Source organism: Balaenoptera musculus, chromosome 1 (genome assembly GCF_009873245.2).
Source record: "Balaenoptera musculus isolate JJ_BM4_2016_0621 chromosome 1, mBalMus1.pri.v3, whole genome shotgun sequence".
In the NCBI taxonomy this organism is placed as follows: domain Eukaryota; kingdom Metazoa; phylum Chordata; class Mammalia; order Artiodactyla; family Balaenopteridae; genus Balaenoptera; species Balaenoptera musculus.
In genome coordinates, this window is record NC_045785.1 from 35,365,839 (window position 1) to 35,381,285 (window position 15,447).

The 15,447-nt window shown below is 45.5% G+C and overlaps 1 protein-coding gene across 1 annotated transcript in view; it reads left to right on the forward strand.

Annotated features, from left to right (window-relative positions):
- CFAP57 (cilia and flagella associated protein 57) overlaps positions 1-15,447 on the forward strand; it is a 76,939-nt gene that overhangs the window by 30,408 nt on the left and 31,084 nt on the right. Inside the window, exons 9-14 of the mRNA XM_036823838.1 lie at positions 3,084-3,296; positions 4,592-4,765; positions 7,270-7,431; positions 10,678-10,833; positions 12,317-12,410; positions 13,042-13,232. Coding sequence (XP_036679733.1) covers positions 3,084-3,296; positions 4,592-4,765; positions 7,270-7,431; positions 10,678-10,833; positions 12,317-12,410; positions 13,042-13,232 — 990 coding nt within the window. The remainder of the gene's footprint in view (positions 1-3,083; positions 3,297-4,591; positions 4,766-7,269; positions 7,432-10,677; positions 10,834-12,316; positions 12,411-13,041; positions 13,233-15,447) is intronic.

Here is a 15,447-nt window from a genome sequence, read left to right on the forward strand (position 1 = left end):
ATTTGTTTTTCTCTTTCTGACTTACTTCACTCTGTATGACAGACTCTAGGTCCATCTACCTCACTACAAATAACTCAATTTTGTTTCTTTTTATGGCTGAGTAATATTCCATTGTATATATGTGCCACATCTTCTTTATCCATTCATCTGTCAATGGACACTTAGGTTGCTTCCATGTCCTGACTATTGTAAATAGAGCTGCAATGAACATTGTGGTACATGACAAAACTTGATTTTTTGAAAACACAAAATGAACAAACCTTTAGCATAACTGATTAAGGGAAGAAAAAGAGAGAAGATATAAGTAACCAATGTGAGGAATGAAAAGGGGATATCACTACAGGTCCTATAGACATTTAAAAAGATCATAAGAGGATATTATGAACAACTTTATGCAAATAAATGTGAATACATAGACGAACTGACAAATTCCTAGAAAAATTGAATCTGTAATTTAAAACCTTCTGACAAAGAAAACTATCACTGAAGAAGTATATCAAATTTTAAGGAAAACATGACACTAATCTTGAAAAAACTCTTCTAGAGAATTAAAAAAAAAAAAAAAAAAGCAAATACTTCCAAAATTGTTCTAGGAGGTCAGCATAATTGTGATACCTGTCAAAGACATCACAAGAAAGGAAAATGATAAGCCAGTCTTTTGTATGAACATAAAAAGTCCTACATAAATTATTATCAAACCAATCAAGCAATATATTAAAAGGATAATACAGCATGACCATGTTGATTTATTCCAGGAATGCAAGGTTATTTTAGATTTTGAAATCAATTAGTGAATACCACATTAACATAGTAAGGATAAAAAAGCATATGCTTATCTCTATAAATCCAGATATAATAAAAATCTATACCATTAACATGCATTCATGATTTTAAAAAACAAACTAAAAATAATGGGGAACTTATTTTGTTATAAAAAAATTTTAGGTACTTTTAAAAAATATTTTATTTATTTATTTGGCTGCACCGGGTCTTTAGCTGTGGCACGTGGGATCTTCGTTGCAGCATGCGGGCTTCTCTCTAGTTGTGGCGCGTGGGCTCCAGAGTTCACGGGCTCAGTAGCGGCGCACAGGCTCCCTAGTTGTGGCACACGGGCTCTAGAGAGCGCAGGCTTTTTGCCCTGCGGCATGTGGGATATTAGTTCCCTGACCGGGGCTCGAGCCGTGTCCCCTGCATTGAAAGGCAGATTCTCAACCACTGGACCACCAGGGAAGTCCCTAAATATCTTATATAAGACATTTACAGGGACTTGCCTTGTGGCGCAGTGGGTAATACTCTGTGTTCCCAATGCAGGGGGCCTGGGTTCGATCCCTGGTCAGGGAACTAGATCCCACATGCGTGCCGCAACTAAGAGTTCATGAGCCACAACTAAGGAGCCTGCAGGCCACAACTAAGGAGCCTGCCTGCCACAACCAAAGAGCCCACGTGCTGCAACTAAGGAGCCTGCCTGCCACAACTAAGACCCAGTGCAACCAAATAAATAAATAAATATTAAAAAAAAATAGAGGTGCGGCCTGGAGAAAAAAAAAGACACAGAAAACCTACAACAAACAGCATGCTTGATTATGAAATTATGAAAGCATTCCCTCTGAGATAGAGGACAAAACATGATGCCTTCTGTTAGCCTTGTACTGAGTCCTATCCAGTGCAATAAGGCAAGGAAATGAAATATGCATTAGTCCATGGGGCTGCCATAACAAAATAGCACAGACTGGATAGCTTATAAACAACAGAAAATTTTCCTCACAGTTTGGAGTGTGGGAAGTCCAAGATCAAGGTGCCAGCATGGTCAGGAGAGGGCCCTCTTCCTGGTTGCAGAGTTCTTGTATCCTCACATGGTGGAACGGGTGAGCTAGCTCTCTGGAGCCTCTTTTATAAGGGCTCATGAGGGAAGCACTCAGGACCTAATCACCTCCCGAAAGCCCCAGCTCCTAATACCATCATCTTTGGGGGTCAGGATTTCAACATATGAATTTTGGGGTGAGGAGGTAGCGAGAGACACAGACGTTCAGGCCATAGCAGAATAAAAGGCATGAAGGTTGGACGAGATGAAATAAAACTATCACCACAGACATAATCGGGTATGCTGCAAATTCAGAGAATTTGCAGATAAACTATTAAAATTAGTGAATCTAAGAATATTGTTGGAAATAAGATAACTATATTTAAGTGCATTTTTACATGATAGTGGAAAACAATTAGAAAATGCAATTTAAGAGGTAGAGCTGGGACTGAGACATGGCTAGGTAGAGCTAGGACTGAGATGTGGCTGACAGGACTGTAGTCATGGGAACAACCAAAGAGGTAACCAGTGGGTCAGCAGGTTTGTTACTTATAAGGAGATTGAGAGAATCCATTAACGTATTGGAGTTCATGGGAGCCAGTCTCTCTCTATTGGAGAAAGGAGTTACAAATATGAAAAGGGGAAAAGGCTAGAATGTTTTTATTTGGTTGTTTTGTTTAGTAACTTGGCTGAACTAATTCTGAGAAATCTTTTTTTTCTCCTGCACAGTCTCTGTTCCTACTGAGATTGAGGAGATTTTCCTGAACAAATGTTTCTACATTTGCTGCATGCCCTAAGGACAATTTCCAAAGACTTTAAATAACTGTCTTTATCATTTTTAACAGTTACCTTATTGTGTGGGGGGTAGGTCAGCTGAGGTACTTACTCTGCCATCTGGAAGAACCCTCTCTCTGTGCAATTTGTGCAACTCCCTGATAATTATTTCAAAATAAAAAGTTTTTGTAAAACATAGCAATGATTGATTGTAGCATTAGAGGAGCTATTATGATTCCGTCTTTACACTCATAAAGTGAAATGGAAATGGGAATGTTTCATCTTCAGTATTTTGCAAGCATCTGAGAAAATAGAATGTTAACTTTCCCACAAAGCTATGATTAGTGTTTACTGAAGGGCATGTACCAGGAAAGGACATTCTGCCTCAGTCTAGTGGAACACATAAGAAGTTATCCTCCTTTCCATGAGAGGCGTGTGTGTGTGTGTGTGTGTGTGTGTGTGTGTGTGTGTGTACACTCCTAACTGGGTATGTCTTCATCCCCCATAGATTCGTTCAGTTGCGTGGAATACAGATGACAGCAAACTGATTTCTTGTGGCACAGATGGTGCTATATATGAATGGAATCTGTCCACAGGAAAGAGAGAGACAGAATGTGTGCTCAAGTCCTGCAGCTACAACTGTGTTACCATCTCCCCTGATGGCAAAATCATCTTTGCTGTTGGATCAGACCAGACTCTCAAGGAGATAGCAGATTCTTCAGTAAGTCTGCACCTGTCCCTCCTCTGGGCTGCTGCCCTGATCTGCAGAAGAAGAAACACAGAAGCCTCCTGTGTTTACAGCAGAAAGGGATGGAAAGGGGGCCTGTGAGAACAGCATCCCTTCTTCATGGGATAACACCTGGCTCCTCATTCCTATAGGATCAGCTCAGTAATTGTTACTCCTGGAATTTCCTGCCCAGCGTCCAACTGACTGGGTTAAATTGTGGGGCCCTTTTCCATTTCTACTTTGCTTGCTGTCTGTAACTTCTCTCCTACCCTCCAGGGATGGAGGTCAGCAGCATCTCTAAACTGTGCTCTAACCCTTGATCTGCACCTGCTTTGGTGGGGTAAAAACAGAACTCTAGTTATTGCTACCACCTAAGCTTGCTACCATATTTGTTTGGAAATCCCCAAACTACTCTGAAATTTTAGAATTAGCACGTTGGCTCCAAATAGTTGAGGGAGGAGAGAAGAGCTCAGCAAAGACACTTCCTGCAAATGTGGCTGTGTCCTTCTCCACAAGCCCAGCTGAGAGTAGGGTGTCTCTCCAGTGTGCCCCCAAGTAGCTTGGTCCTGACTCTGTGGTGGCTTCCACAGTGCTGCACCAGAACAAAGCTCCTTTAGGGCAGGGCCATGGTTCACACCTCTTGGTATCCCTACTAGCTAGCACAATGCATGGCCCACAGCAAACATTCAGTAAATATTTGGTGGCTAGATGGGTGGGTGGGTTGATGAGTGAATGAAAGAGCAAAGGAATGAATGAATTCCCTGATAGAATAGTTTTTTGTTTATATAATGGACATTAATAAATGTTTGCTAAATAAACTTAGGACCCACATCCCATTCTTAGTTTGAGATACATGGTTAGAATAGCAGTCAAGAGCATAGTCTTGGGAGCCTGACTGCCACCTAGGAGGTGGTTGAGTTGAGGCAACTTACCTAGTATCTCTGTGACTGTTTCACCATCTTTAAAGGGTTTTTGTGAGGATTGGATGAGTTACAACCTGTAAAAGCCATAGAACACTGCTTGGCACATGCTTTATGAAAGTTTCCCTTTTTTAGTATTATTCCTAACTCCTAGAGCTGCTTACTCATCGGTCAAGCAGCCAAGAAATATTTAGTTTGTGCCCCTTATGTGCTGGACGGTATGCCAGATGCTAAAAGAAATGGAAAAAACACATTTTTAAATCCAAAACTTGTCCTAATGTTGCTATTAGAAGCAAGGAGGAGAATGACATGGGGACAGTGGGTACACGGCTCAGCCCCTCAATCTGAACAGAGCTGGCTGTGTTCTAGGTCCTTCGAGAGATGTCAGCATTTGACGTCACCTACACAGCCATCGTCATCTCCCATTCCGGGCGCATGATGTTTGTGGGCACCTCAGTGGGAACCATTCGTGCGATGAAGTACCCGCTGCCTCTGCAGAAAGAATTCAACGAGTACCAGGCCCATTGCGGTCCTATCACCAAGGTGGGGGCAACCGTCTCCCCTAGGGCCCAGTCCCAGATCCAGCTCTCGATAGATCCACCTGGTCCTGCCCTCCACATACCACCTTCATCCCTTCAATCTCCCAGCATCTTTTCTCTCCCTTTATTTATTCATCCAGCCAAATGCTCAATAAACCTTTATTGGCTCTTAATACTCTTTGTTTAAACTACTCCCAGGAATTTGTTCTAGGAGGTAATCAGAGATGCACCTAAAGATTGAGGTACAAGATTGTTCATCATAATATTTCGCATAATTATGGGCCATTCGAGAGATGTTATAGGCCCCCCGACCACAGCTGTCCTTTACAGGCCAGTGCCCTCATGTCCCAGCTGCTGAGTGTTGGCTACTGAAGGCTCACAGCTCTCCTCGTCCTCCACAGAGTCGCTCTGGACTAAAAGGAGTCATGGCCCGGGAGATGAGCCCCCGCCCGTCCCTGGGGGTCATAGCATGAGCACGCATTTGTAAATTGTCCTTCCGTTCCCCCTTGTAAAAAAAGCAGTGTCTATGTATACATGGGCTCCTGAAGAACAGGCACTGGGAAATGTGTTCTCTCTCCCTCCTCGCCTCTCTTATCCCCAACTGAACAATACCAACACCTGAGGTTTTTAATTATGTCCCAAACTCTATACTGGCTTGCCTGCAGACACCATCTTTACTAGGAAAGGCTTTTTCATTATAAACTGGAACAGTCCTGTACTGAATCTGAGTCTTGGGTCCAAAGTAAATTACTCTCACAAATTCCCCCCTTTTGCTTCAGAGCTACTAAGTTCTGTGGATAAGATGTTTACTTTTATGATTATAAAAGCAATACATGTTTATTTTAGGAATAAAAATCTTCATAATAACATTATCATTAATATAGTGATGCATTTTCTTCTATTTTTTTGTGCATATGCTTTAGATAAATTAAGACCATACTGTATGTATGCTCTTGTAGGCTGCTTTTTTTAAATTGATGCTCTTGTAAGCATTTTTTGTATGATTAAATATTCCTCAAAAGCATGATTTTAGTAGCTATTCAAATATCCTGTCACAATGATGGAACATAACTTATTTAACTCTTCTCTTACAACTGGGCATTTAAATTATCATGAACTCATGAATATCCTAGCCTATAGATTTCTCTGAGCATCTCTGATTATCTTCTAAGGCTAAATGCCTAGGCAGAGAGCGAATCCTGAGGGAAGGAGCGTTGCCATTTTTAAGGTTCTTGACACATATTGGTGATCGTGAGAGGACAGTTTCCATAGTTGATTCTTTACTTTTCACTTTTTATTTTGAAGTAATTATAGATTCGTAGGAAATCTGAAAGATAGCATCAAGATCCTGTGTGCCCTTCACCCAGTTTCCCCCAATAGTTACATCTAATGTAACTACTGTACAATGTCAGACCAGAAAACTGACACTGGTACATTATGTGTGGGGTTCTGTATCATTTTTTCACATAGATGCATAAATGGTGTAACCACCACTGCACGCAAGACACAGAACTATTCCTGCACCACAGCATCTCCCTCATGCCACCCTTCATAGTCACCCAACACCATGCCTCGTCCTCAGCAACCACTAATTTGCTTTCCATTTCTATAATTTTGACATCTTGAGAATTTTATATAAATAATCATACAGTATGTGACCATTTGAGGGGAGCTTTCTTCACTCAGCATAATACCCTTGAGCTCCATGCAAGTTATTTCATGTATCAATACTTTATTCCAGTTTTGCTGAGTAGAATTCCATGGTAAGGATGTACCATGATTTGTTTAACCATCTACCTCTTGTGGGATATTTGATTTTTTTTTCCCCAGTTTTGGGTTATTACAAATAAAACTGCTATGAACAATTATGTACTGGCTTTTATGCTGACATGTTTTCATTTCTCTGGGGTAAATGCGAAGGAATACTATTGCTGGATCATATATTACAAGTGTGTTTATTTAGTTTTTTAAGAAACTACCAAGCTGTTTTCCATTCCTACCAGCAATGCATGAGAGATCCAGTTTCTCTGCATCATTGCCAGCATTTGGTATCATCACTATTTTTTATTTTAGCTGTTCTAATAGGTGTATAGTGACATCTCATCATAGTCTTAATTCACATTTCCCTAATGGCTAATCATGTTGAACATCTTTTCATGTGCTTATTTGCCATTTGTATAACTTCTCCAGTGAAATGTCTCTGTGTCTTTTGCCCACTTTCTAGTTGGATTATTGGTTTTTTTTACTGCTGAGTTTTGAGAGTTCTTATATAGTGTACATAATAATTGACTCTAAAGATTCCAAATCCACAGAGAACATATACATAGTCTTATTCTTTTATTCGTTCCCAGAAGCCCGTGAGGGTTCTTGTCTCACTTCTTTTCTAAGATAGAGTCTTCCTCCCCAGGAGGCTGTACCCAGGCATGGAGGGAGGGCTCGCACAACAGCTGGCTCAGTCCTGCTCTCCACGGCCTGCGAAAGCCTCCCGTCTGCGCTCTTTCACCTCAGATGTCGCTCACCTTTGATGACCAGTTCCTGCTGAGCGTCGCCGAGGATGGCTGCCTGTTCACCTGGAAGGTCTTTGATAAGGATGGTCGGGGAATCAAGCGAGAGAGGGAGGTGGGCTTTGCTGAAGAGGTGCTGGTTACAAAGACGGACATGGAAGAGAAGGTAAGAATTGGATCTAGTGAAGAGGGACATGGAAATTCCATACCAGGCTGCATCCAAAGTCCTGGGACTGGCACAGAGCCCTTCTCTAGCCCGGCTTCCCCTGTGCCCAGCACAGACCCCCACAGCTCCCTGTACATGCTCGCCCACGCCACCGCTGCTGCATTCTGTGTCCTCCCCACCCCCACCTGTCCTTCTGCCACGTGATCGCCTTGACTTACACTGAGCTCTACTTCTAGCCTGTGACCTATCTTTCCTCTCCTACTCTTTGAGGGCAGGAACCATGACATGTAATTCGCTTGTATGACCAACAGTTTCCAGCTCGTGCTAGGCGTAAATAAATATTTACATAAATATTTCCGATAAATATTTACAAAATTAAAGTGACAACCTTGTATATTCCAGTTGTATCTGTGAAACTTAATAACTGCTGGTATCTGGAACCTTCTTTAAAAAAAAAACAAAGATATTTATAAAACAGTCCTGAAACCCACTCCTCTCAATAATAAAACAATAACAGTACTAATAACCAATCACCAGCTTTTTTTTAGGTTAGCCATGAAGCAGACACTGTGCTAATTACTTTATAAGTATTTTCTCATTTAAATCTCCCAATATCTCTATAGAGAAGATACTGTTGTTTCCCCACGTTTCAAAAAATGTTTTTGGAGAGGTTGGGTGACGTGTCCAAAGTCACTGAGCTAATTACGAGTAGGCCCAGAGTTCCAATCCAGATTTCATCTGGAGCCCACTCTCCTAATCATGACCTCGGAGCGCCTTCCCTCCTGTTGATGCGGCTAACAGTCCGTTAAGATGTGTTTTGAGCGCTCTGAGGGCTGCGCTCACCTAGGGAGAAACCGAATGGGTGGTAACCTCACGGGGCTTGCAGAGGGTGCACAGCTGCGAGCTCACTGCTGTTCATCCAGAGTTTAAAGCGCATTCACTGAGTACCTACTGTGTGCTGGTCACTGTGGATGCATGTGGGAGAGGACAGGATGGGCCCTGTGATCAGGAAACTCACAGTCAAGTGAGAGACAGAGACAAGCGAAACCAACGGGACCACAATGCCACAGTGGCCCCAGAGCAGGATGATAGGCCCCTGGCGATTGCTGAAGAGCCCTCCTAGAGCTCCCTGGAAGTTTCTGCAGGAAAGGGAAGTGGGAGGAAAGGCTGAGGGAGAGCCTGTGAGAGTTAGGAGTCTGACCTTCTGCAGGCAGGCAAATGTGTCTCCTCCTCTTCCTTCTTCTCTGTTTTTTCTCTTCTTCCCCGAGGGGAGGGGAAGACACCAAGTAGGAGACACCAGACTGCACCAAAAGCCTGAGGTGTCTGGGCTGACTCCTGACCTCAGCCCCCAGCCCCCAGCTAGGCCTGACAGCACGGCTGCCAAGCTGGAAGTGACTAGTGTATGTTCCGCTCACTTCTTGAAATTCCCTTCTCTCTCGGGCTCCAGGAGACCACACCACATCATTGCCTGTGTGCCTCTCTGACTGTTCCTCCCCACCTCCCTTCCTGGCTCTTCCTTCAACTGGCCTTAAAAGCCACATTGCCCAGAATTCCCAGCTCTCTCTTTTTCTTTACATTCTATGACATTCTATGTAACTATCGTGATTTACCCACTCATTCAGTCATTCATTTATTCATGCACCTAACTAGTATTTGCAGAGAGATGTGCTATGTACCAGACACTGTGCTAGGTCTGGGATTACGGAATGAAAGACATAGATGGTCCTGGAGCTTATATCATGGGAAGAGGTATAGGTAAAATTTTAAAAGGGAACCAAGTGTGTAATGAGTGTTATGAAGGAACTGTGCTGTGGGAACACGGGGAAGGGACCCTGACCCAGGCCAGCTGGTGCCAGAGGAAGTGAGCCTTGAATGGAGCCTCCAGAACAAGTTGGAAAGGGCCTTCCACCCCGAGGAATGAGCGGGTGCAAACGGACGAGGGGGGATGCTCTGGGGAGGCTGCTGCCAGCTGGCGGGGCTGGAGAGTAGAGGGGGTGCCGGAGAGAAGCGTTGCAGGTGAAACAGAGATAGTGAGGGGCCTTTGACACCATGTTTCAGACTTTGGGAATGGTTCCTAAGGCCCCACTGATGATCTAAGTTAGGGGATGACTCAGTAGATTTGTGTCTGAAGAGACTGCTCTGTAGCAGCAACGTGGAGAAGGATGGAGAAGGGCAATGAGCAGGTGCCTCCAATGCAACCTGTCAGAACCAGGTCATTCCCACCAAAATGTGTCCCACTCGTCCGCGGCGGGCCCCCAGGGCCATGTATTCATCCGATACATATTTGTTTAGTGCCGGTCCTGTGCTGGGCTCCCAGGATAAAGCAGTGAAGCAAGACAGGCCAATGCAACCCTCAGGGAATGGTCTGGGCCGGGGAGACGGTCTCCATCCACAGTCCTCTCACTTCACCCCACAACCCATCAGGCACCACGTTCCCTAAAATCTCTTTCTCTGGAGTCTTTCTCTGGAATCTTTCCCTTCTTCTCTGCTCCCCACCTCTGGTCAGGCCCTTACCATCCCCCACCTGAACTATGCAGACCCCCCCCCAACCAATGCATCCGCCTTCAGTCCTTCTCTACCCTAGCCTGCGTGCACACTCCCTGGCTTTGGGCACTTATCACAGTTGGTAATGTTATGTCTCCTTGGCTGTCTCAGTAGACTGTAAGTTCCATGGGGGCAGGAATCATGATTCAACAAATATTTTTCGAGTGCCTACTCTGTGTTCGGCACCGTTCTAGGTACTTGAGGTACATAAGCATACAAAACCAACAAAGATCTCAGCCTTCTTGGAGATTAAATTCTAGTGGGGGATGAAAACAAAAGACCATAAAATAATACGTAACATTTAAAAGTGCCAAGGTTTACGGGAATAATAAAAAAAGTAGAACAGAGTAAGGGGGTGGGGGGAGTCAGAGGTGCCGGGAATGGGAAGAGGAAGGAAGCAGGATTAAATCATGTGGTCTGTGTAGACCTCACTGAGGTGACATCTAAGCATAGTTGAAGGAGATGTGAGTTATTAGCATACTGCCTGTTGCACAGTGGAGCTCACTGATTACGCGTTTTGAGGGTAGAGGAAGAAGCTCATATTTCTCTTAGTGTCTGGTCTGTGTGTCTTGTGCAGAAAGATGACACGTGCGTTGGAGGCTGAGCAGAGCTGTAGGTCTCAGAGAGCTCAAGGCCACGGGTTTAAATAGTCTGATTCACCCGCACTGTGATTGTTGTTGATTCCGTGTCCTTCTCCCAAAGGTTCAGGTTATGTTGGAGCTGAAGACTCGTGTGGAAGAATTAAAAATGGAGAATGAGTATCAACTCCGACTAAAGGATATGAACTATTCTGAGAAGGTTAAGGAGCTAACAGACAGGTTCCTCCAGGAAATGGAGTCCTTGAAAACAAAAAACCAGGTCTGTTGAACCAACAACAGCAAATAACAAGAAATTTCCTGCTCACTCAAGACAACTGGCACACGCTCAAACAATAAAACATATGATAATATGCGATTTTAAAGCATAGTTGATAACATCCGAAATGCTTACAACAAAGTGCTAAGTGGGGAAAAAAAGCAGAATATAGAACTCTCTATAGTGAATGCTATTAATGATGTAAAATAAATACACATAGAACAATTTTTAAGAAAATAGCTAACAGTGTGATTATCTCTGAAAGTTGGGGTTGTGGATAGTTTAAATTTGGTTCTTTATGCTTTTCTATAATTTCCAAATTCTCCACCATGAGAATATATTACCTTTGTGGTCAAGAGAAACTTATTTAAAAGCAAAATGAAAAGTAACAAGAAAAACAAAGTATGGAAAGAGAAGAGCTAGCAGAATATTGACCTCAGAATTGTCAGTAGGTTAAATAAAATTAGTCTAAATTGGCTTCCTTGGTGGTGCAGTGGTTGAGAATCCGCCTGCCAATGCAGGGGACACGGGTTTGAGCCCTGGTCCGGGAAGATCCCACATGCCGCGGAGCAACTAAGCCCGTGTGCCACAACTACTGAGCCTGCGCTCTAGAGCCCGCGAGCCACAGCTACGGAGCCCGCATGCCACAGCTACTGAAGCCTGTGTGCCTAGAGCCCGTGCTCTGCAACAAAGAGAAGCCACCACAATGAGAAGCCCACGCACCGCAAAGAGTAACCCCCGCTTGTCGCAACTAGAGAAAGCCTGCACGCAGCAACGAAGACCCAACGCAGCCAAAAAATAAAATAATTAATTATTAATTTTAAAAAAAATAGTCTAAATGGGCTTCCTGTAGTTAAAGATGGTCCAAGACTCTCCCAGAATGATTTCTCTGTTCTGTACAAATCTGCCTGGCCCTTCACCAGAACAGCCAGTTTTTTGCTCAAGTCATATTTGTTCTTTTATGTTATCTCCATGGGTCTAAAAACACCCTGGCAGTTAATTTTATTATTTCATTCATTTAATCAACAAACATTGGTGCCTTCTGTAATCTGAGCACAAAGTTAAATACCTCCCCTTCCTGCAAGGAGCTTTCCTGCTCCATTAAAGAAAACTTTCTTAGAAGCTGATACATTAACATAGCCAAGGATTTCCTTGAGAGCAATGTGCTGACAACAGAGAATTCAAATCAATCCTTACCTTTTCCACCCAAAAATCCATTTGGTGCATGTCCAAAACTGAACTCATCATCGACAAGATTCATTTCGTAGAAGGATCTAAATAGAGATAGTATAGAACTTTCAGAGCAGAATATAATGCAAATAAAAGTGATAGCTTGCATGTTGCTTGTAGAACAGTGCTCGGTGCAAAGTAAGGGCTTGGGAAATGTTTGTGAGTGAAGGAGGCTCTCACTTGTACAATTGGTGCTTCTCATGGTGGTGCTTTCAGCAGATGTGTAGAAATGAGAACATTTTACTCTGTGTCTTAGGTTTTAAGAACAGAAAAAGAAGAGCAGGATGCACTCCATCGTGAACGCATGGACGACCTCCTGGAAAAACAGAGCCGGGAACTGCAGGACTTGGGTGAGGCCATCAGTGGAGGCCACTGGGCAGAGGGCAGTTGACTGGGAGCAAAGTCTGAGAGTCCTCCAGATTCAGCAGAAGCCCCAGCCTATAAACAGCCTACATTTATCCCCTGGAACTCACCATGGTTTTTGCTCCTGTGTATTTACTCATTGATTAAACACAAATTAAACACCTACTGCATGCCAGTAGGAGATAGGAAAAGTGTGGGTTTGGAGCCTGATAGGCTGCCTTGGGTCCCAGATTCACCTGGACTTGCTGGGTGCTCTAGGGAATCACCTAAGCTCACCAAGCCTTAGTTTACTCTTCCATAAAATGGGGGTACTAGTACCCGTTTTGCACACTCAGGGCATTCTTCTTGGCCCTGAACCCCCCAAATACCCCTCTGCACTTTCCTGGAAACTTTTCTGCCTAGTTGGTGAAGGGAGGAAATCGGGCTGCCAGACAAGACGATGGCATGGGGGGCCCGTGAGGAAGACAGGTGTGCATTTGTATCTCGCCTGTGGAGGCAGAAGCTCTAGCTGGTGCTGGAAGGGGGCCCAAGGCTGGAAAAGCACCCAAGGCTCCCCTGGGTGTCCCTGAGGCTGATGCTACTGTCCCTCCTGAAATAACCTTCCTTGCTTCTCTCCAGAATGTTACAACAACCAAAAGTTGCTTCTAGAATATGAGAAGTACCAGGAGTTGCAGCTCAAGTCCCAGAGGATGCAGGAAGAGTATGAGAAACAGCTTCGGGATAACGAAGAGACCAAGAGCCAGGCCCTGGAGGAGCTGACTGAGTTTTACGAGGCCAAACTGCAGGAGAAAACCACCCTCCTGGAAGAGGTACTCGCAGGAAGCCGAGCTGTGCCTGCCTGTCACGGTGCCATCCTGCAGACCTGGCCTGGGAACAGCCCAGAGAGCTGTGGGAAGCCTCGCTTGACCTCCATTTCCTTCCCCACCCTCCTTTCCGAGTGTGTTTCGTTTGGCCTTGTTTGTACTGTTTATATATTTGTTTCCCTGGCGGCCAAGGGACTCCCTGAGCTGGGAGGTGCTCAGCTTTTGAAACTAAAGTTCCTTGGATAGACTAAGTTCATAACTATTGTTCTCTCCTAACTGTACCTTCGAGGCTTAAGCACTGGGGAGAGCTTTCTAGAAGAAGCCTATAGAACTGGAGAGGAACAGGGACCTGAACCATGGGAAAGGTGGTTGCCTGAAACCCCTTTGTAACTTCTTATGTCTTGCAAGACATTGTAAGCCAGTGAAATCATTCCTGCACTGACTCAACAAACACAGACTGTGTCTTATTGGTTTACCAGCCTGAGTGCTGGGTGGTGAAGCGAAGTGAAACATGGGGCCAGGTTCTCAGTGGGTGAGAAAGGCGGTCACACAGGCTGATATTCATCAAGGTGTAGACGGGACAGTGGGGAATGCAGACACAGAGCACCCACCCTGGCCTGCAAGGTCTGGAAAGGCTGGCAGGAGCTACCGAGATCCAGGAGGCATGGAAGCTGGAATGAACCAGGAGACTGGGAAATGCAGGAGGTTAAGAACATACAGGCAGAGCAAAGTCATAGAATATTCAAGCAGCTGGGTTGCCAAAATATCTCGTTTCCGAAGATGAAGGGAAAAATGAGAGAGGCCAGATGGTGTCCTTTTTGGCACGAAATTCTGGCAGACGTTGTTGCTAACAATGAGAGCCCAGGAGAGTCGCGAAAGTATGGAGTGATTTTTGAAGGGAATGAGGAAGGGAGTGAGCAAGAAGAGGACGGGCAGGTCTGTAGCTGAAGGCCCAGCTGAGGTCTGAGAGGCGAATTCTGGCGGCGTTCACCCACCAGGCTGTGCGCTTTTCCACAGCAGGGCTCAGCAAATAGGTGTGTGAGACAGGAAGGCATGGAGCAGCCCTGAGCCAGAGCTGGGGCTTCTCTGAGTGGTGAAAATAAAGGTCGGCTGGTGACCTGCCACGGGGTCCAGGCCAGAGAGGGTCAGTAAGGCACCAAGGGTCAGTGGAGGAATCAAGACCAGGCGAGGGGATGCGATGAGGTGGAGAGCTGGGATGGCATACCTGGGGTCCAACAGAGGAGTCACGTGTGCTCAAAGAGCAGGGCCTGTATTTTAGGACTTCAGAGGTGGCACCATTCCAGGGGGTGGACCTGAGAGTGGGTGCAGGAAGATAAGGGTCAAAGCACCAGGAGACGTTCTAGGGTCCTCTGTAACCACCCTGGTGGTGGCGGGGAAGACGGTGAGTCGGCATCCAGAAGTCTTCGGTGAACAGGGAGGGTGACCAGGCAGTGGGGGATATATAGGTGGTGAGAATTAGAGGGTGGAGGCCCCGCAGACCTGGCAGAGGCTGAGCTCTGATAGCAGAGGGGGAGCTAAGAGATTCCACCCCCACCTGAGCCCGGCCTGCTTCCAGTTCCACGGAGTGAGGAATGTTCCTTCGCTGCCCTGCCCACCTCCCCAGCCCCATTTCCAGCTGCCCCTGTCCAGTGAGGTGGAGCCTCTGGGAGCTTCCTGCACAACCTCTGAGCCCCTGCTCAGGATGATGCCTCTTCATCTAGGCACTTGTTTGCCCCCCTCAGGGGCTCAGGACAAGAGCCAACTCCTTGACAATTCTTCCCTAACCCTCCCCTCCCACAGGGCTAAGCATCCCTCCTCTGCATTCTCAGGGCCCCCGGACCCCTTTCGCCCATGCGGCTTACACAGCAACATCATGGTTTGCTGGGCTCTGCTTTTAGGGTGAATGGATCGATCCTCCCAGAGGGGAGAGAGGCCAGCCTTCCTCCCAGGACCTCTCACAGTGATGACAAGGCTTTTCTTCTTTTGAGTCAGTAAGATTTCAACTCAGAACCTTCCTAGGGAGATTCCTCCCAAGTGCCATCTTACTACCGGCTGGGCTGCTTCTACTTTTTAGCAACATCTCCCAGACCAAGAGCAGGGGCTTGCGGGCCCCTCTAGGCTGCAGTCGGAGCCGACCTGGCCAGGCTTCTGTCCAGCAAGGGTCTGGTGACGTGATGGGCAAAGGGAAGCCTTTCTCAACAGGCCATTGAGTCCGGTTTTA